The following is a 22,367-nucleotide window of genomic DNA, read 5'->3' as shown; positions in this document are numbered from 1 at the left end:
GTTTAAACTAGAGTTGCAGGGGGATGGGAACCAGAGTATCTGAACTGATTGTGGAAAGGATGTGCAGACAGATGCTGTTAAGACCTTAGACAAAGTCAGGAATCAAAAGGTTGAGCATGGTGTGACTATACCACTCTGAGTTGCATAGATTTCAATGCAAGATGTATTGTAGGACAAGCAAATGAGCTCAGGGCATGGATCAACACATAGAATTATGATATTGTATACATTAGTGAGATTGGTTGTAGGAAGGGCAGGACTGTCAGCTCAATACACCAGGGTTCTGTTCTATTCTGTTGTATTGGTATCTTCTGTTGCAACAGAACTGGAGGGACTAAAGAGGGAGGGGTGGCATTGCTAGTCAGGGATAATGTCACAGCAGTACTCAGTCAGGACAGACTGGAGAATTCATCTAGTGAGGTTTCACTGGCGGAAATGAGGAATGACCATGTTAATGGGGCTATATTATAGAACACTCAACAGTCCACGGGATTTAGAGGAACAAATTTGTAGAGGGATGGCAGACTGTTGCAAAAAACATAAGGTTGTTATAGTAGGCAATTTTAACTTTAAACATGTTGACTGGGACTCCATTACTGTAAAAGGACTAGATGGAATAGAATTTGTCAAATCTGTTCAGAAAAGTTTCCATAATCAGTAAATAGAACTCCCAAAGAGAGAGTGTATGATACTTGATCTGCTATTAGGAAACGAGACAACAGGTGACAGAAGTTTGTGTAGAACACCTTGCATCTAGTAATCATAACAGCATTTGTTTCAAAGTAAACATGGAAAAAGATAGGTCTGGTCCGCAGGTTGAGATTCTAAACTGGAGAAAGGCCGATTTTTAAGATATCGGAAAAGATCTTTTCTTTCTTTTTCAATCTTTTTATTGAATTTCATATATTAAAAAAACATAACATAATAATGAATAGGTTATAAGTGCAATAGACTTGAAATTAAATTAATAATAACAATATCCTATTAAATATCAACAAAAAAAAGTACATTAATCAATCAAGCCTATAATAATTATATATGAAAAAAAAGTAAGAATAATCATCAAAAGAAAAAAAAATTTAAAAATACAAGAAAAAAATATATATTGGTAAAAAAAAACACTAAACTAAACTAACATGGGCAATAATAACAGTTTATATGTATATGATAGTGTCAAAAACTCCGGAACTCCATACCAGAACAAGAATAAACAGAGAGAAGGTCTGGAAGAGGCCAGATTAATTCATATGAAAATGTCGAATGAACAAGTTTCTTCAAATTTAATTGATGAGTCAAAAATAGTGCTTCTAATTTTTTCCAAGCTCAGATAAGAAATAGTTTGAGAGAACCACTGAAACGTGGTAGGAGGATTTACTTCTTTCCAATTTTGTAATATAGACCTTCTGGCCATTAATGCTACAAAAGCAATCATTCGTCTAATTGAAGGGGAAAACTGATTATCATCTTCATTTGGTATACCAAAAATTGCAGTAATAAAATGAGGTTGTAAATCAATATTCCAAATTGAGGAAATGGTAGTAAATATGTCCTTCCAATAGTTATGTAAAGTGGGACATGACCAAAACATGTGGGTCAATGAGGCCACTTCTGAATGACATCTGTCACATAGAGGGTTAATATGAGAATAGAATCGAGCAAGCTTATCTTTAGACATATGAGCTCTATGTACAATTTTAAATTGTATTAAAGCATGTTTAGCACATATAGAAGAAGAATTAACCATTTGTAAAATTTTTTCCCATTTTTCAGTTGATATATTATATTGAAGTTCTTTTTCCCATTCTTGTTTAATTCTACCTGATATTTCTGGTTGTATCTTCATAATCATATTATAAATAAAAGCCACTAATCCTTTCTGACAAGGATTTAAGGTAAAAATCAAATCTGAAAAATCTATTGAAGTTGAATTGGGGAAGGATGGTAGAACTTTATGTAAAAAATTTCTGATTTGTAGATATCTAAAAAAATTAGATTTAGGTAACTTAAATTTGTTGGAAAATTGGTCGAAAGACATCAAACTACCTTCAAAAAAAAAGATCACGAAAACATTTTATACCTTTCCTTTTCCATATGCTAAAAGCTTGATCTGTCAAAGAAGGTTTGAAAAAAAAATTAAGTAAGATAGGGCTATCAAGAACAAAGTTTTTCAGAGTAAAAAACTTACGAAATTGAAACCAAATTCGTAATGTATGTTTGACAACAGGGTTGGATATCTGTTTATTGAATTTAACTAAATCAGCAGGAAGAGAAGAACCAAGAATGGAGAATAGAGAATATCCCTGTGCATCATTGCATTCTAAATTTACCAACTGTAGGCACAATGGTGAATCCAAATCTAATTTCCAATATATTAAGTTACGAATATTATTCGCCCAATAGTAAAATTTAAAGTTAGGTAAAGCTAAACCACCATCTTTTTTAGATTTTTGTAATTGCCTTTTACTTAACCTGGGGTTTTTATTTTGCCACACAAATGAGGAAATTTTTTGTATCAATGTTATCAAAAAAAGATTTAGGAATAAAAATTGGTAAGGCTTGAAATAAATATAAAAATTTCGGTAAAATCATCATTTTAATAGCATTAATCCGACCAACTAATGATAAGGATAAGGGAGACCATCTTGTAGTAAGTTGTTGAATTTGATGAAGCATAGGTAAAAAACTTCAGTCTAAATAAATCTTTATATTTCTTGGTAATTTTTATACCTAAATAGATAAAGTTATCAGTAACAACTTTAAATGGTATCCTGTCATTCAATAAAGTTTGCGCGTTTAAAGGGAATAAATCACTCTTATCCAAGTTTAGTTTATAACCAGAAAAACTACCAAATTGAGCCAACAAGGATAAAATAGCGGGAATAGACCTGTCAGGATCAGAAATATATAACAACAAGTCATCAGCATAAAGTGATAACTTGTATAACTTCTCATTACGGGTAATACCAAAAATATTAGGAGATTCACGAATAGCAATGGCTAAAGGTTCTAATGCGATATTAAATAATAAAGGACTTAATGGACAACCTTGTTTCGTACCACGAGATAATTGAAAAAAAGAGGATCTGTAATTATTTGTAAGAACAGAAGCAACAGGTTTATAATATATTAGTTTGATCCATGATATAAAATTAGGACTAAAATTAAAATATCTCAAAGCATTAAATAAGTATGTCCATTCAACTCTATCAAAAGCTTTTTCAGCATCTAATGAAATAACACATTCTGGGGTTGTGGGTGATGAAGTATAAATTATATTAATCAATTTTTTAACATTAAAAAAGGAATACCGATTCCTAATAAAACCAGTTTGGTCTTCTGAAATAATCTGTGATAGTACCTTTTCTAACCTAATAGCTAAAATTTTTGTAAGAATCTTAGAGTCTACATTTAATAGTGATATAGGGCGATAAGATGCACATAAAGTAGGATCCTTATCTTTTTTAAGAATTAGAGAGATAGTAGCTTCATAAAAAGACTGAGGTAATCTCTTCTTAGCAAATGCATCATTAAAAGATCTGGCAAATGTGGATTGGGACAGGCTGTTTTCTGGCTAAGGTGTATTTGGTAAGTGGGTGGCCTTCAAAAGTGAAATTTTGAGAGTATGTGCTTGACAGAATAGAAGGTAAAGATAACAGGTTTAAGGAATCATGGTTTTTAAGAGATATTGAGGCCCTGGTTAAGAAAAAAACTGCAGGGTGGATTGTGGTGAACTACATATACCTGTCTGGACACGCCCCCCCCCCCCCCCCGCTGACTGCTCCTGTGGCTCCTCCCACTGGCTGTGGCTCCTCCCACGGACCCCGGTATAAAGGCGATTGGGGACTCCGCCCTGGCCTCAGTCTCCAGGAGGTTGTGTGGTGGTCAATTGCTGCTTGTTCTTTCTTCCAGCCAATAAAAGCCTATATCTCGCCTCACGCCTCCGAGTTATTGATGGTGCATCATGGATAGGAACAAATATGCTTCAGGAGTAAAAGAAGATGCAAGAGAACACTTAAAAAATAAATCAGGAAGGCTAAAAGAACGCATGAGGTTGCCCTAGCAGACACGGTGAAGGAGAATCCTAAGAGATTCCACGGATATGTTTAGATCAAAAGGATCGCAAAGAGACAAAATTGATCCTCTGGAAGATGTGTGGATCCAAAAGAGATAGGGGGAGATCTTAAACGTGTCTTTTGCATCTGTATTTACTCAGGAGATGGACACCGATTTTACAGAAGTGAGGCAAAGCAGCATCAACTTCATGGACCTTATACAGATTGCAGAAGATGAGGCAAATTAGGGTGGATAAATCCCCAGGGCTTGACAAGTTGCTTCCAAGGACCCTGTGGGAATTGTAGGGGCTCGAGCAGAGATATTTAAAATCATCCTTAGCGACAGGTGAGGTGCTAGAGGATTGGAGGATAGCTAATGTTCTGCTGTTTAAGAAAGCCTCTAAAAATGAACCAGGAAATTATAGGCTGGTGAGCCTGACATCAGTAGTTGGAAAGTTATTGGAAGGTATCCTAAAGGACCGGATACATGAATATTTGTATAGACATGGTCTGATTATGGATAGTCAGCATGGCTTTGTGCACGGTAGGTCACGTCTAACCAATCTTACAGATTTTTTCAAAGAAATTATTAGGAAGGTTGATGAAGGCAAGGCAGTGGATGTTATCCACATGGACTTTAGCAAGGCATTGGACAAGATCTTGCATAGGAGGTTGGTCAAGAAGGTTCAGTTGCTTGGTATTCAAGATGAGGTAGCAAACTGGATTAGACATTAGGTTTGTCGGAGAAGCCTAAGGATTGTAATAGAGGGTTGCCTCTCTGACTGGAGGACTGTAACTAGTGGAGTGCCACAGGGATTGGTGCTGGGTCTGTTGTTTGTCATCTATATCAATGATATGGATCATAATGTGGTTAAATGGATCAACAGATTAGCAGATGACACCAAGATTGGAGATGTAGTGGACAGCGAGGAAAACTCTCAGAGCATGCAGTGGAATCTGAACCGGCTGAAAATTGGAAGATGAAAATTAATGCAGACAAGTGCAAGATGCTGCATTTTGTTAAGTCCAACCAGGGTAGGTCTTACACAATGAACAGTAATTCATTGAAAGCTAGATGGGGTCATAAAGAAAGCTTCTGATGCATTTCCCCTTGTAGATCTATGTTTTGAGTACAAGTTGTGGAATGTTATGTTTAAGTTTTATATGACGCTGGTGAGGCCTGATCTGGAGTATTCTGTGCAGTTTTGGTCACCTACCAACAGGAACGATGTAAATAATGTTGAAAGAGTACTGAGAAAATTAAAAGGGATGTTGCTGGAACTGGAGGACCTGACTTATCAGAAAAGATTGAATAGGTTAGGACTTTATTCCTTGGAACGTAGAAGACTGAGGGGAGATTTGGTAAACAAAATTATGAAGGATATAGATAGGGTAAACACAAGCAGGCTTTTTCCACTGAGGTTGAGTGAGATTGGAACTAGAGGTCATGGGTTCAGGGTGAAAGGTTAAAATTTTAAAGGGAACATGAAGGGAAACTTCTTCAAAGGATCGTGAGCATATGAAATGAGCTGCTAGCACAAGTAGTGCATGTGAGCTGGATTTCAATATTTAAGATAACTTTCGATAAGTACATGGGTGGTAAAGGTATGGAGGGCTATGGTCCACGTGCAGGTTGATGGACAAGGCAGTTTAAATGGTTTGGCATGGACTAGATGGGCCAAAGGGCTTGTTTCTGTGCTGTACTATACTGTGAACTCTATGACTCTAACTTACATGATACCAGATCAGGTTTTCAGATATGTTATCCTCTTTAAATTGGGCAGAAGCATATAACCACATGAAATTGTCAAGAGAGTAAATCCTTATTAAACCAAATTGTAGGAATATCTGAAAATCAAAAAAAATTCTGGGGGATTGAAGCACTCAGCAGGTCAGGTTCTAAAGAAACCTGAGATTCTGTAGATGCTGGAAATCCAGAATAACCAAGTCAGGCAGCATCTGTAGAGAGGAATAAACTGATGACGACTTCCGACAAAGGTTCTTGGCCTGAAACATCAGTTCTTTATTCCCCTCCGCAGATGCTGCCCAACTCGTTGAGTTCCTCCAGCAGTTTGTGTGTGCTACTCAGCTTCCAACAGAATTAATGCTTAAGGTTGAAGGTTTTTGACAACTGTCTATAGAAACACTTCTCTTTCCAAAGGTGCTGCATGACATGTTGAACATTTTCACCATTTCTATTTTACCTGTAGAAATACCTGATTCCCTCTATTTAATTAGAGGAATGCCTAATCTATAGGAGTTTAACCACATTATGACCACTTTGATCACTGTACTAAAAATTGACTTTTTGTTTTTAATTGTATTTTCTTTTAAAAAATGTTTGATTTATGTTTCATTTATATTTCTTATGAATGCTAAATACATAATGCCATGTGCCTGTGGTGCTGCTGCAAGTCAGTTTTTCCATTGTACCTGTGCATACATGTACTTGTGCAGATGACAATAAATACAACGTTGACTTTGAACGTTTCCCAAAATCTAATCCAGCAGTTACAAAAGTAAATAGTTTCCAAATAAAATATTCCAGTGTACAATATTCAAGTCACTAATTTTAAGGAATATTAGCATTTTCACACCCTCCCACCCAAAATCTCAAGTTTACTTTCTGTCTGTGAAACTTTCCAAGCTGGCGTTTTATCTTCAGGCATTGATTAAATAACCTCTCTTTTACCTTAGCTACAACAAATAGGTTAGTTGAATTCAATAAAACAAGGAGTGAATTTCCACTAGAACTCTGCATTCCCAGCAAATTCCTTGAATTTTATTAGTGCCCCAAAAACCTTAATGCTGAAATTACTGTAACTAAAAATGGCAAAAGAAATTTCACATATAAATGAGTGACCTTTATCTTCAGAATGTCTATCATAAACCCTCTCAAAAATAATACATTATATAATCTTATTGAGAACCTAAACCCCTATCCTCATTTAACCTTTGTGTAATGAATTAGTTATTACTGTGAATACGAACCCTCAGCAATCTAACTCTCCAATGCATGGGGATCATGATGAAAGGCCATTATTAGTAAATAAACAGGTCTAGGATAGATATGATTCGGGTTAACATGAAAAACATAAGTTTGAATGTTTCTTCTAAGGGAAAGCAAGACCTGTGTGAATACTGACAAATTTAATGTTCGCCAGGAGGCAATTCAGCTCACAGCAGTATAAATTTAGACTGAAATTGTATTGACAAAATGTTTTATGTTATAACAGACAAAATAAAGGGCCCATTATACACACACACACACACATTTTTTTCTCACTCCTTAAGGGGTGTATGTTCATCTCCCTCAATGTCAGGTCCTCTACCAGAGGCCTGGGAGTTTGAGGGTTTGGCACACTACCCTTGTTGTTCCTAGTAGTGCGCTCATCTGGACTGAGATCCCAGATGTTGTTCTAGGGATTTGTTGGAGCCACTCTCCCATTCCAGGTATCACAGCTCAAGTGCTCCTATCACCACCATAACCTTCCACATCCTTTCTATCTGCTCTTTCAAGTCCTGGTATTTCTCCAGCTTCTCATATTCTTTCTTCCTGATGTTACTGTCATGGGATTGCCACATCTGTTCTTCTGTTCTTTGTCCAGTTCCAGTTCTTTGTGTTTGCTACCTATTGCTGGACATCTACTACTGTGATGGTGACTGGTTCTTCCTCTGGGGGATTGCAGAGGCTTGTTTGTAGGTCTTTCAGCCATTGGGCTCTGGTATTATGTGATGCTACTTTCTTAACTTAAAATCATTGAAAAAATTCAAAGCATGAGAAGTGTCACAAACATAGGTGGGAAGAGATTGAACGGGGGGGGGGGGGGGGGAGGGAATAAAACAGTGTCCAGGTATGCAGAAATGAGTTCGGTGGGGCAGGAGCAAGCTGAGACAATGGGTCTACCTGCACTTCTCATGCTTTGAAGTTTTTCAATGATTTTAAGTTCCCTGGCCCCCACTGCCTTATTTTCACCATGGACATCCAGTCCCTATATACCTCCATCCCCCACCAGGATGGTCACAAAACTCTTCGCTTCTTTTTGGATTCCAGACCTAACCAATTCCCCTCTACCGCCACTCTCCTCCGTCTAGCAGAATTAGTTCTTACTCTCAATAATTTCTCCTTTGGCTCCTCCCACTTCCTCCAAACCAAGAGCGTAGCCCTGGGCATCCACATGGGTCCCAGTTATGCCTGCCTTTTTGTTGGCTTTGTGGAACAGTCCATGTTCCAAGTCTATACAGGTATCCGTCCCCTTCTTTTCCTTCGCTACATTGACGACTGCATTGGCGCTGCCTCCTGCAAGCATGCTGAGCTCGTTGACTTCATTAACTTTGCCTCCAACTTTCACCCTGCCTTCAAATTTACCTGGTCCATTTCCAACACCTCCCTCCCCTTTCTTGATCTTTCTGTCTCCATCTCTGGAGACAGCTTATCTAGTAGCATCTACTATAAGCCTACAGACTCTCACAGCTACCTGGAGTATTCCCTTTCCCACCCAGTCTCTTGCAAAAATGCCATCCCCTTCTCACAATTCCTCCGTCTCTACCGTATCTGCTCTCAGGATGAGGCTTTTCATTCCAGGACGAAGGAGGTGTCTTCCTTTTTTAAACAAAGGGGCTTCCCTTCTTCCATCATCAACTCTGCTCTCAAACACATCTCTCCCATTTCCTGCACAATCTGCCCTCACCCCATCCACCCGCCACCCCACTCAGGACAGGGTTCCCCTTGTTCTCACCTACCACCCCACCAGCCTCCAGGTCCAACGCATAATTCTCCGTAACTTCCGTCACCTCCAATGGGATCCCACTACCAAGCACATCTTTCCCTCCGCCCCCTTTCTGCTTTCCACAGGGATCACTCCCTACGCGACTCCCTTGTCCACTCGTTCCCCCCCATCCCTTCCCACCGATCTCCCTCCCAGCACTTGTCCTTGTTAGTGGAACAAGTGCTACACCTACCCTTACACTTCCTCCCTCACCACCATTCAGGGCCCCAGACAGTCCTTCCAGGTGAGGTGACACTTCACCTGTGAGTCGGCTGGTGTGGTATTGTATCCAGAGATACCGGCCACGTGACAGATGCACTGCCACCTTTTTGGTTGGAGGACACACCACATGCCAATCAACATTTGGTTCCTCCCAATTAATCAATGCACACCTAAATTATTGGTCACCTTAATTGGATTATCTCGCCCAGACCCAAGCTATAAAAGGTGAGACTTGTCCCTGGCTTGCTCTCTCTTACAGACCACCTCATTGAAGGTAAGTGCATTGATTTATGTTTGGGAAGGTTTATCGTTTGTCCTGGTAAGGGAGCCACAGCTATCCAAGGTCAAGGGGGATAGCTGCTGTAGTGCTTTTCCCTTGTTCTTTGTATGTGTAACCGTACTCTGTCCCCACACCACTTCCTGTGTATTGTAGTTGCTTGTGTTGACCCGACTTCCCCTTTAATAATAAATTCCTTATTATTAAAACTGTGTGTGTCCAGGCCTCTACTGTTGAGACTCAAAAAAACAGTTATTTCCATCATAACATGTGTACTGCATCCGGTGCTCCCGGTGTGGCCTTTTATATATTGGTGAGACCTGACACAGACTGGGAGACCGTTTCACTGAACACCTACGCTCAGTCCGCCAGAGAAAGCAGGATCTCCCAGTGGCCACACATTTTAATTCCAAGTCCCATTCCCATTCTGATATGTCTATCCACAGCCTCCTCAACTGTCAAAATGAATCCAAACTCAGGTTAGAGGAACAACACCTTATATACCAGCTGGGCAGCCTCCAACCTGATGGCATGAACATTGACTTCTCTAACTTCCGTTAATGCCCCTCCTCCCCTTCTTATCCCATCCCTGAAATATTTAGTTGTTTGGTTTTTTTTCTCTCTCTCTGCCCATCACTCTGCCTGTTCTCCATCTCCCTCTGGTGCTTCCCCCACTTTCTTTCTCCCAAGGCCTCCTGTCCCATGATCCTTTCCCTTCTCCAGCTCTGTATCACTTTTGCCAATCACCTTTCCAGCTCTTAGCTTCATCCCACCCCCTCCAGTCTTCTATCATTTCGCATTTCCCCCTCCCCCCACTACCTTCAAATCTCTTAGTATCTCTCCTTTCAATTAGTCCTGACGAAGGGTCTCGGCCCGAAACGTCGACAGCGCTTCTCCCTATAGATGCTGCCTGGCCTGCTGTGTTCCACCAGCATTTTGCGTGTGTAATGAAATACTTGATTGAAACTGTATATTATTAAGTGTATAATGAAATTATAGATACATTTTTATATGATTAGCATTTTGAGGAGATCTGCAGAAAATAAACAGCATAACTGTATTAATAAAATAAAGCACGGTTTAAACCAGGGTATTACACTTACCTCGGCTGAGGGGATGGACCTTCACACACTAAGCTTGGAGATGCCGACTTAGCCATGCTGCAAAGCTAATAAGAAGAGAACATTAGAATCCTACACGTTCAATGTTATGAGCCTTCACTACAACAAATAGATTACTTGAATGGGGATAAAGGTACTACTGCAGCTAGCTTTTGAGAGAAAGGCTGGAAGAAATCCATTTCATGCTATATATCCCAGATCTCCACAGGGACACAAAGAATCACCAGGAGGATATCCAGTGGGAAATAAAATCACCAGAGTTGATTCATGGGTTTAACACAACTGACAAGCTCAGCTGTTTAGAATTTTCTCTCTATTTACATTTTGAATAGAAACATTCTCTCCCAACTGCCTCTACTCCAGCCGATCAGGTATTGAAGGGTAAATGTTTTGGATTCAACTGTGGATTTATCACACTTAAAACAATTACATGGGTAAAGTGAGGTGTTAAATTCCATTGGAAATCTTTTCAAGGTCTCTTTATTGAGCATAACACAGCATAAGGAAATGCTGTTTTAGCTGAACAATGGTCCCTTAACTTGGAAAATTCCTTCAATTACACTCCAAAACATCTCTCAACTCCATTCCTTGCCGTAACGAAGAATATACCTGCAAATAACTTTCTCAGCTGGGAAAACTGGAGCATCCCCAATTCTTCACTGAAAAAGTGGCCAATCTCCTTAGGTTCTTTTAAAAAAAGTCTGGTAGCAGAAGAACTCTACACTGAGACTTTGTGGTGGCTGCACCAAGCTTTAGTGCATCCCCCAGCATATATGGTGTCCAGTTGGCAACATCCCTCTTTGGATATCTCGATAAGCTGGCAGACCAACAAATTTTGGGCAGACCAAAGGGTGCCTTTCACAAACTTGATAATTTTCCAGCTGGGGGTGGGGGGTGTGTGAGAGAGTGAGTGAGACTACATCTACACTACGTTGGATAAATCCGTAACTGAAGCTTTTTCTCTTTGTTTTTACCCTCCATCCACACTAAAACAGTGTTTTCGTCTCCTGAAACCGGAGTTTTTCAGAACCGCTTTCCAAGGTGAATATTTTTGAAAATGTTGCTCGGGCAGATCAGCATGGACGGGGTAACCGGAGACTTCTGAAAACGCTGTCAGGCGGCAGTGCGCTATTTCATTGTTTTCTTGAACTCAACCTAACAATTTCAGAACAGACGGCAACGACACTGAAGCCAGAAGAGTTAGAAATGTACTCACCAAACACTTTGACCCATAACTTACTGAATAAATAAGTATACTCACTTTGCTCTGTTTTCTGTCCTTGCTCGTATGAAGGTGGTTTACCTATTTATGCAAGTACTTCTCTGACTATAGATGTGTAACAGCCTAATGTAACGTTGTATGGCAATACAAAATAATACTGATGCAGACATGTTTTATACATTTAACAAGGTGCTTTATTAATGCAACAGAGTTAGTCAGTTTTTCAATGTTCATTGTCAGCCGGGTCAATCTGTCCGTGAACTCCCTGTCGGTTGCCTCCATACGCTCCAGTGTTTGTTTTTTTTTAGTTTTAAGTTCTCCTGCGTGAGAGCCAACAGCTGCCCATCATTTTAAGTTTTTGTAGTCTGTAAATACAGAAACGCGCACTTTTACGGCAAGATTCTACACTAAACATGTCGCTTGTTTTCGGTAGGTGTGTCTTGAGCATGCGCAGGAGGAGGAGATTCGCCGAAATCTTCGTTTTAGTGTGGATAGAGATATTTTCAAAAACGCATAGTGTGGACGCCTATCGTTTTTACGTGAAACCGGTGTTTTCAAAATTATCCAGACAAGTGTGGATATAGAGAGAGGGGAGAGGAAGAACAAACAGCCCATTCATCAGGGAATTCTCTATCATGCAGCTGCTCAGGATGAACCATCACACAGACCCTTCCACCTTCCTCCACATCCTTTTTACAAACCAACAGTCTGTAAAAAAGGAAGTGATGGGCAGGCCACCTCTCTCTAGTCCCCATCTTCCTTCCATAGTCCATTGAATCATCTCCTACCTGCCTTTTCTCCAAAACCCTTAATTGTATAGTAAGGAAATTAAGGGTTATGGGAAAAAGGCAGGTAAGCGGAAATGAGTCCATGGTCAGATCAGCCATCATATCATGATCACCCTCACACAGTCCCATTTGCTATGCTGAATATTTTCTATCTGACAGCCGTCACTGGGTGAGAAGTGTCCCTAACTTTATCACTGTGGCCTCACAGTTCCAGAGACCTGGGTTCACTCCTAGCCTCCAATGATACATACTTTATGTGAACAGGCAGCCTTAAAGACCATAAGATATAGGAGCAGAATTAGGCCATTTGGCCCATAGAGTCTTTAATGCCATTTCTTCATGGCTGATCCATGCCATGACTAATCAATAATGTATCAACCTCTGCCTTAAATATACCCAATGACGAGACCTCCACAGCAGCCTGTGGCAATGAATTCCACAGATTCACCACTCTCTGGCTAAAGAAATTCCTCTTCATCTCTGTTCTAAATGGTCTTCCCTCTAATTTGAGGCTGTGTCCTCTGATCATAGGCTTCCCCACCATAGGAAGCACTCTCTCCACATCCACTCTATCGAGGCCATTCAACATTTGATAAGTTTCAAAAATATCCCCCTTGTAGCGCTCTCGTTCGGGTGTAACATAACGCCGAATTAAACGCCGAGATAAACCACAGTCAATAAGAACCAGGTCGCAGTAAGATTAACCATTTACTGTTCACTCTTCATATTAACATATGGTGAAAACTGTTGATAAAACAATACAAGATTGATACAGTATTTGTTCCTTTCTTAACATCACGTTTCCATTGTAAATACTTGTAAAAGTGACTATAACTACATTACATTAAGGTGCAGTATACAGGCAGAGTTTACCTACGCCATTGACTACTTTAAGTACACTTCAATGCAAACTATTCGCAACTCTTTAACTAATGAAAACATAAACATTATCGACTGTCGTTACTTTTAACAGGATCGGCGTTAACATCTTAGTTCAATATATCGATTATCTATTAACTTACAGCGTTGCTCTCACTGTGATTTCTAATGCTTGCAAAACAACTTCTGCTCGGGTCTGTCTCGTGGTGAGCCCCCGCCCTCGCATCGATCCCAAACCGGTATTTTCCCACAAGACGCAGCGAAACCGGATGTGACGTCATCGCATGCTGATATTTTTTACAGGCAATGAATATACTTGAAACACTTCTAATTCTAACTAGAAAATACTAACAAATGAATTACTAAGCAAAAATATTATAAACTAAATAACTGTCACAAAGACAACACACCCCTCATTCTTCTGAATTCTAGTCAGTACAGCCCCACAATCATCAATCGGTCCTCATATGGTAACCTTTTCATTCCCGGAATTATTTTTGTGAACCCCCTCTGAGGCTTCTCCAATGCCAACACTTTTTTCCTTAGATAAAGTGCCCAAACTGCTCACGATACTCCAAGTGAGGCCTGAGGAGAGGAAAAAAGGATCAGCCATGATTGACTGGCAGAGCAGACTAATTAGGCCTAATTCTGCTCCTATGTCTTATGGTCTTATTAGGCCTTAAAAAGCCTCAATATTATATCATTGTTTTTATATTCTAGTCCTCTCAAAATGAATGCTAACATTGCATTTGCCTTCCTCACCACTGACTCAACCTGCAAGTTAACATTAAGGGAATCCTGGCGGTGATTCCTAAGTCCCACTGTACCTTGGACTTTTGAATTTTCTCTCCATTTAGAAAATACTTCTTTTACCAAAGTGCATGACCATACACTTCCCAACACTGTATTCCATTTGCTACTTCTTTGCCTGTTCTCCTAATCTGTCTGTCCTTCTGCAGTCTCCTTGCTTCTTCAACACCTCTCCACCTATCTTCGTATCATCCGCAAAATTAGCCACAAAGTTATCAATTCTGTCATCCCAATCACTGACATATAACATGAAAAGAAGTGGTCTGAATGCAGACCCCTGTTGAACACCACTAGGCACCGGCAGCCAACCAGAAAAAGCTCCTTTTATTCCCACTCTTTGCCTCCTGCCAATCAGCCACTGCTTTATCCACGCTAGAATCTTTCCCGTAATACAAAGGGCTCTAATTTGTTAAGCAGCCTCATAAGTGGCACCTTCTCAAAGGCCTTCAGAAAATCCAAGTACATAACATCCACTGATTCTCCTTTCTCTATCCTGCTTGTTATTTCTTTAAAGAATCCCAACAGATTTATCAGGCACAATTTTCCCTTCACGAAACCATGCAGACTATGAGTTATTTCATCATGTACCTCCAAATACCACAAACCCACATTCTTAACGATTGACTCCAACACCTTCCCAACCACTGAGGTCAGACTATCTGGCCTATAATTTCCTTTCTTCTGCTTCTCTCCCTTCAAATGTGGAGTGATATTTGCAATTTTCCAGTCCTCAGAATCATTCCAGAATCTATTGATTGTTGTAAGATCAATGCAAATAACTTCAGCAACTGACTTCAGCTACTAATCTTCAAATATGAATATAGACCACAGATTAAGTTTAAAATGCAGTTCTGAACAATGGGTTCCTAAAATCCATGAATCACAGTTAACGGGAAGACCGGACAATCAATGCATTCAGGTTTCTGCGGTGCGGGTGTGAAGTGGGATCTGTGAAGTTTGTGTGTAGCTCAAAGGAAGTATTGTGTTAGCATTGTAAATATGGAATTGTTCTTTGATCTTTAGCACATACAATGTAGTGCAGCATTAGGTCTAGCAGACCTCTTACTCCAAAAGTAACTGCATATGATGCCTGTTGTGTCCCATTTTGTCAAATAAAGAGACTGCTTCAAAGCTACCAGTACATTCTCTCTGGTGACTTCATTCATGCGACAACATTGGGGGCTCATCCAGGATGCCTTTGCAACCCATTGTGTGGCCAGTGATCTCAACAGTCTAAGTGGGTGAGTATTTTTAAAATTAGCACTCACATTTGGACCTGTTCAGGTCGGTGACTATGGGTTCACAAGGTATCATGAACACAGCGGAGAGCTGAACTGGTACATATAAAAGGTAGGTAGGTGGGGGGGGGGGGGGGTGTGTGTATGCACACACGCACAATAGATTAAACATCTGTATGATAATTTGGTAAAATGGGCCACTAGTGCAAAGGGTGGTTATTGGAGGTTCAGGACGCCAGTATATTCGTTCTGTGAACTATATTTTAGCATACATAAGTGCGTGTGCATTGGTGTAACAAATGAATACAGCAGACATGAGCTTAGATGCACAAAAGCGGCAGATTACGAAATACAAACTCCATGGTTTTAAGTGTGTACTGTTAACTTGTATACGTCATGTCATGCGTAGTGTGGGAATTAGTGTGGAGATATTTCAGGGAGGAGTTTTATCCAGATGTATCTGTAAAGATGGTTCCTACTGAAGTCAAGCAACATTAGGTTGAGAACCCTGATGACCCCAGCGAGCCCTTCACCCCCCATTTTATCAGAGATGCTTTCAATTAAGGTCGCCTGCAGGTATGCAGAATTCCGGCACAAGCTTGAGGAAATGGTTGAAATTCACCAGATGCACCCCAAAGATATACATGTGTTGGCAAAAGCGAAGTACCCAAGGAATATGTGAGACGGTATGGCACAGGATGGTACATGCGCAACTACAGGGAACGCCAGCAATGAAGAGAGATATCGCTTCTTTAAAGGGGGAAGTGAGGCCACGACTGGGGGGAGGTGAGAGTAACTGGGGAATGATTATGTCAGTGACTCAGAGAGAGTTGAAGAGCCAGCCATGGATTATGCAGAACGTATATCAAGCATATGAGGAGCATTTGGAGTTGGATAATCCAGGGAGGGACGACCTAGTTTTCCTGAAAATGCTGAAGGGCTGAGCTCAGCTCTCCGGGACATGTTAGATTTGGGAATAGCAGTGTCATTGACCTGCTCAGCAATACTGTCCCGGGCCAGTGAGAGAGACCAGAGATAGGAGGGAGAGGGGAAGTCATAAAGTACCTGTAGTGAATGTAGCTGCCGTGACATCACAGAGAACTTGCTTTGTGTGCCAGCAACCAAGGCGCCTAGCGAGGAACTGCTGGAATAGACGTGGGAGGGTAAAGGAGATATTTGTAACAGCTGTGGCCTCTCAGGCCATAGATTGAGGCAGTGTCCTAAAAACAGAGGAAAGTATTAAAATCATTCACCAGTGCAGGCAAAATCCACAGCAGTGCCCTCTCTTTCCAATTTGACTACTGACCAGAGTACAGAGCTGGTGAGATCAGACAAACGGCTGACGGCAGCCTTTACTGCCAGTAGCGGTCATCCATGGATGTATGTAAGAGGTTTATCGGGGGCCAGTAACGTGAAACGTTAGCAGACACGGGATCATCAGCATTGATAACTGATTACCCTTGCCCACGACTGAGAGGTGGAATCGAAGGGTGTTGGCCCAAAACGTCAAAGGTATTCTTTTCCATAGATGCTGCCTGGCCTGCTGAGTTCTTCCAGCATTGTGTGTGCGTGTTGCTCGGATTTCCAGCATCTGCAGAATTTCTCTTGCTTGTGATTGAATAGACACACTGAGTAAGGCAGGAGCGATCATAAACTCAGAAAAAGGAGAAAAACATAGACAGGACAGTGACAGTGAACCTAGGTGACCTGCAAAGCAGCTAACGCAGCCCACAGAGATTCAGCAACCCCAAGCAGGAAAGAGAGACTGGGCAATGTGTGGGAATGTCAGGAGGTGCCAGGGCAGGGACCAAGCACAGTCAGGAGCTGTTAGAGGCAGTGCAGCTGCCTGAGGTGATCACAGTCAAGGCTCACCAGAAAGGGGACAGCAAGGAGCAGAAAGGGAACGAGTGGGCAGACATCAGTGCAAGAAGGACAGTGTAAGAACAAGAAGCAACAAAATTTACAAGTGTACAGAAAGAAACTACCAATTTAGTAAGATTACGTGGAGATTTGAAGGACCTTTGCAACCAGGGTAAAGTGCGGAAGGACTGGGTGAAACAACAACAGCACATTGCTGGTCAGAGAGAGCCGGTGGGAAAGGAGATAGTCCTTCCACTGCTGAGAGACCAGGTCATGATGAGGATACTGTCTGAAAAGGCAGTATTTGCTCCCTGATGGATAAGACCACAGATGGTACTTTTAACAAATTACACTTATGTACACTCAGCGAGACAGCTGGTAGAAACACTAGTCTCAGGCTAAACCATATGACTCACCTTCTAACCTCCACAGACAGAGTGGGAGATCAAGTATGCCCAGTAACAGTATAATTACAGAGATTCTGAGATGAACACCAGCTGGGCACACTAGACCTGACCACAGTTGATGGAAGCAGACCCACAGCAAATGTGAAGGCAGAGGATACAGAGAGTGTGAAAGAAAGCTGAGAATTGTAGGTTAAAGTGTAATGCTAATGGCACTCTGTAATGAAAGCTGGTTGCTGAAGGTAGACAATTGGTTGTGTAGCACAGAATAGAAAAGGTATTGGGGGAAAATAGATGGGAAGGGATCCAAGTTACAGTAGAGACATCAGGGTCCACAATTTGGAAGGCATGATAGACTGAGAAAGGGAAGAATGGCCCTTTCAGCAGTTGGGCCAGTGATTGACTGGACAGTTCGGAAGGGCACACCACCAGGGAGAGACCCTTGCAGTCATTCAAATAGAGACCACCCCAACTCCTCCCCGTACATCAATAAGAGAGCCTGATATATTTACCTTGCTGGTGCCCGAGGAAGGAAGTTTTAGTTAACAGAGAACAAAAGGGTGCAGGTAAAGAATGTGATCAAAACCGCAATTAGCCAGCAGGGAAGGGAGCAACAGGCATACAAATGACAAAGCTGTATTTTTAAAAGACTGTTGTTCTAATTTCCGGAGCAATCTCTCTGGCATCTTATAGCCATTAGGGACGATAGGGTAGATGTAGATACATATAGGGTAAATGAGAGATGATACAAAGCAGGGCATTTCTCCTGCCCCATTTGAGTAGATCCTCCTTAAGGTTGGCCTTTCATGGTACAAATTTAGTTTTAGGACATTTTTGGGCAGTTAGAATATATAGCAAATAACTTCAGCCACCAAATTTTAAATATGAATACAAACTGTAGATTGAATTTAAAGTGCAGCTCTGAACAATAGGTTCCGAGCCGTGAATTAGAGTTAATGGGAAGATCAGACAATGCTGATTAAAATGCATTCAGGTGTCTGTGGTGTGGGCGTGTAAGGGGAGCTGTGAAGTTTGTGTGTAGTTCAAAGGAAGCATTGTAAATATAGTATTGTCCTTTGATCTTTACCACATAACATGTCATGTAGTGTTGGGTCAATCAGACTTGCTATAAAAGGATCCCCAAATGATGCCTGCTGTGTCTCATTTTGCCCTAAAGAAACCATTTCATGTGCTTCTCTCCAGTGACTTTGTTCATGCAACATCACCTCCATCCTCTCTTCATCCACCTCTTTCAGAACCCTGGGGTGCTGATCATCTGGTCCAGGTGATTTATCTACTTTCAGACTTTTCAGTTTCCCCAAGCCCCCTTTTCCTTCACTCACCTCTGCTCCCTGACACACCCAACTTCTGACATACTGCAAGTGTCTTCCACAGTGAGACTGATGCAAAATACTTATTCAATTTGTCCACCATTCCCTTGTCCCCTATGACAACCTCTCCAGCAGAATTTTCCAGCGATCTGAAATTGACTCTCACCTCTCTTTTGAATTCTAGGGTTCCTTTACCTTAGGCTCTCTTATCAATTCAGGCTCACTGCATAACACCCAACCACAAGCTTCTCTAAAAAACCATCTTGTAAGCATTCTACAAACTCCCTTCTCTTGGGATTCAGCACCAACCTGATTTTCCCAAACTACCTGCATATTGAAATCCCCCATGACTGACATAACATTCCCATGGTTGTAATTTGTAGCCCACATTTTGCGTCTGTTCACAGGCCTGTATACAACACCTATCAGGGTACATACCCTTGCAGTTTCTTAGTGCTACAAACAAGGATTCTACACTTTCTGGTCTTGTGCCACCTCTTTCTAATGATTTGATTTCATTTATTAACAGAGCCGCCCCATCCTGTGTCTATACTTTCAATACAATGTGTATCCTTGGATGTTAAGCTTCCACCTATAATTATCTTTCAGCCACGACTTAGTGATGCCGACATACCTGCCAATTTCTGTGCTTTAAGTTTATCTATCTTATTTCGTGCACTGTGTGCATTCAAATATAACACTTTTAGTCCTGTAATTGTCACCCTTTTCAATTTTGTCCCTTTTACACTACAACTCATTGAATTGACTACAATTTTGCCCTACCATCAAGCCTCTCTGTGCTAACAGTCTCACTACACACTGCCTGATTGTAAACCAACTGCCCCATCCTCAGCCTATCAGCTCCTATATCCCTGCCAAATTAGTTAAAACCCTTCCGAACAGCTCTAGCAAACCTGCATGCAAGGATATTGGTCCCCCTCGGGTTCAGGTGTAACTAGTCCCTTTTGTACAGGCGGTACCTTCCCCAGAAGAGATCCCAATGATCCAGAAATGTGAACCCCTGCCCCTTACACCAGTTCCTCAGCCATAAATTTATCTGCCAAACGCTCCTATTGTTACCCTCACAGGAGTGTCACAGGCAGCAATCCAGAGATTACTACCCTGGTTGTCCTGCTTTTCAGCTTTCTACCTAGCTCCCTAGAACAATCTCTCTTTAGGACTTCCTCACCTTTCCTACCTATGTCATATGTACCAAGGCTTCTGGCTGATCACCTTTCCCCTATAGAATGTCATGGACCTGAGCTGAGACAACCCCGACCCTGGCACCAGGGAGGTAACATACCAGTATGTGGTCTGTATCACATCCACAGAATCTCATCTCTATTCCTCCAACTATGGAATCTCCTATAACAGTCCTCTTCACTTCTCTTCTTTCCTAAGCCACAGCACAAAGTTACTGCGGTATCCCAAAGACGTGTGGGCTGGTAGGTTAATTGGCCCCAATGTATGGATGAGTGCAAGAATCTGATCTGAGTGAAATTCATAGGTATATATGTGGATTTCGGGTTGGATCTGTGTAAAAATTGATGCAGACAGTGAGGGGGGACTTGATGGCTTGTTTTTGTGCTGTCTCCTAAGGAAAGACAAAGATACAGCTGCTTTAAAGTTCAAAATACATTTATTATCAAAGTATGTAAACTTTACACAACCTCGAGATTTGTCTCCTTACAGGCAGCCACGAAACAAAGAAACCCAATAGAACCCATTAAAGCCCAAAGAAAACCATCAAACACCCAGTGTGCAGAGAGAGAGAAAATAAAACATGTTGTGTAAACAATAAAAACAAGGAAACAGCATACGGAACTAAGTTCATAAAACAGCATCACTGCAGCTGATCCAGAAGTCCACCAGTTGCAAGCCACTGCCTCAATCCAGCATAGAGACAAGAGATGAGCCAAACTGGATTGTCTCTTGCCTCCAACCTCAGCACTCTGACCATTTCAATCTTTCCTCCCAACCTAGCAACACGCTCTTCCCCTCTCCTGGGAAAATTTGAGGGTTAACCAGACTTACTGCAACTTTGAATGTGGTGTTTGCTCAGCTACTCAACCATTTTTTAACCCTGTTCTTCCACCTCCTCCCCATAGCTCTTCATCCCCTTACCAATCAAATCTCTGCCTTAAATACACCCAGTGACAAAGAAACTCTACATCCTCACTTGTGCCAAGTCCAGCCCACTTGCCTCTCTCTACTGACCCGTACTTTTCAACCTGTATTGGTGCCATTTGAAAATTACCAACCTTGTATTCAAATCCCTCCACGGATTTGCACCTCTCTATCTCCGTAACCCTCTCTAGCCCTAATTCTCTCGAGGTTGCCTCCACTCTGCCTCACTTTTATTTTTGCACTTTGCCAATTTTACTCTTCACAGTGGAAAGCATAGATAATGTTTCAGGCTGAAGATTCTTCCTCTGAGCATGTTGGAAGAAGAGGTACCAGCCTGATTGAATGTTTCCAGGGTTTTTAATTTAGGTTTTCCTACACCTGCAATTTTGTTTTGGATTATTAATTATTTTCATTTACTAAACCCCTCCCCCCAAGGCACTGACATTTCATCCCTAAATTCCACACAGTCCCTTCTCTTTTAAGATGTGCACTGAAATAAAGTCGTCTGCCTCAAATGGTCATCTAATAGCTTCACGCGGCTCCTTACATTATATGTGGGCTTCTTCCCTTGGAATGGCCTCCCACATTAAACTGTTACATCCGTGCAAAGTAGTGTTGTAAATGGTAGGCTGAAGCAGGCCAAAGGATTAAGGTTCGTCCAGATTTAAATGTAAACTCCCCCCCCCCCCCCATAAATCTCTGGCGATAAAAGACGAAGAAATGTGATTCATTGGGTCCCTTTATACGGCGGGGGGGGGGGGGGGGGAGACGTTTCCTGCAGAGGTCATGATTTCGAGTCAAATTTGTGGACCTCCCAGATTTCCTCCCATTAAATTATTTTTCTCCCTTTTATTTCTTGAGTTTGCCTCCCCGAGAGGGCACGTCGTTTCCAGTGTGCACGATTGATGCAGTTAAGCGTCTGGATCGGACTCAGTCGCCCAGCGGAAAGGAGCACTGACCTTACAGAGGGAGGATGGAGGAGATGGTCAGCGGCTGGACTCCTCCCTCCATTTCCGTCGCACGGAGTGTGTCTGTCTGTAGCGGTGAAGGGGAGGAGGTGGTGGAATACGTGTCCAAAAGACGAAAATGGTTGCCGGGGCGACTGTGAAAAGCCTTGGTCACCGGGTACCATGAAACAAATAAGCATACCTCGGTCGCGGATCACAAAGGCGGTCAACCGTCACCACCCTCCGTCAGAATGAGCAATTCTTTCGCTAGCTGCTGTTGCTAGGAGTCGCCAAAGTCTTTCAACCACTGAAGTTTAACA

The 22,367-nt window shown here is 41.5% G+C and overlaps 1 protein-coding gene across 4 annotated transcripts in view; it reads right to left on the bottom strand.

The window, feature by feature from the left end:
- The window catches only part of LOC132392825 (flagellum-associated coiled-coil domain-containing protein 1-like), a 58,959-nt gene extending 36,592 nt beyond the window's left edge, over positions 1-22,367 (bottom strand). Inside the window, exons 1-3 of one of the 4 annotated variants that reach the window (XM_059967266.1) lie at positions 22,060-22,367; positions 16,444-16,598; positions 10,424-10,488 (exon numbers count right to left, since the gene is read on the bottom strand). In XM_059967266.1, coding sequence (XP_059823249.1) covers positions 10,424-10,488; positions 16,444-16,470 — 92 coding nt within the window. In that variant the 5' untranslated portion in view covers positions 16,471-16,598; positions 22,060-22,367. The remainder of the gene's footprint in view (positions 1-10,423; positions 10,489-16,443; positions 16,599-22,059) is intronic. The other 3 variants (XM_059967263.1, XM_059967264.1, XM_059967265.1) reach the window with 3 other exon arrangements.

The sequence above is a fragment of the Hypanus sabinus genome, chromosome 4 (assembly GCF_030144855.1).
Source record: "Hypanus sabinus isolate sHypSab1 chromosome 4, sHypSab1.hap1, whole genome shotgun sequence".
Lineage (NCBI taxonomy): Eukaryota > Metazoa > Chordata > Chondrichthyes > Myliobatiformes > Dasyatidae > Hypanus > Hypanus sabinus.
Note: the sequence above shows the minus strand (reverse complement) of the source record. Positions and strands in the feature narration are given on the sequence as shown.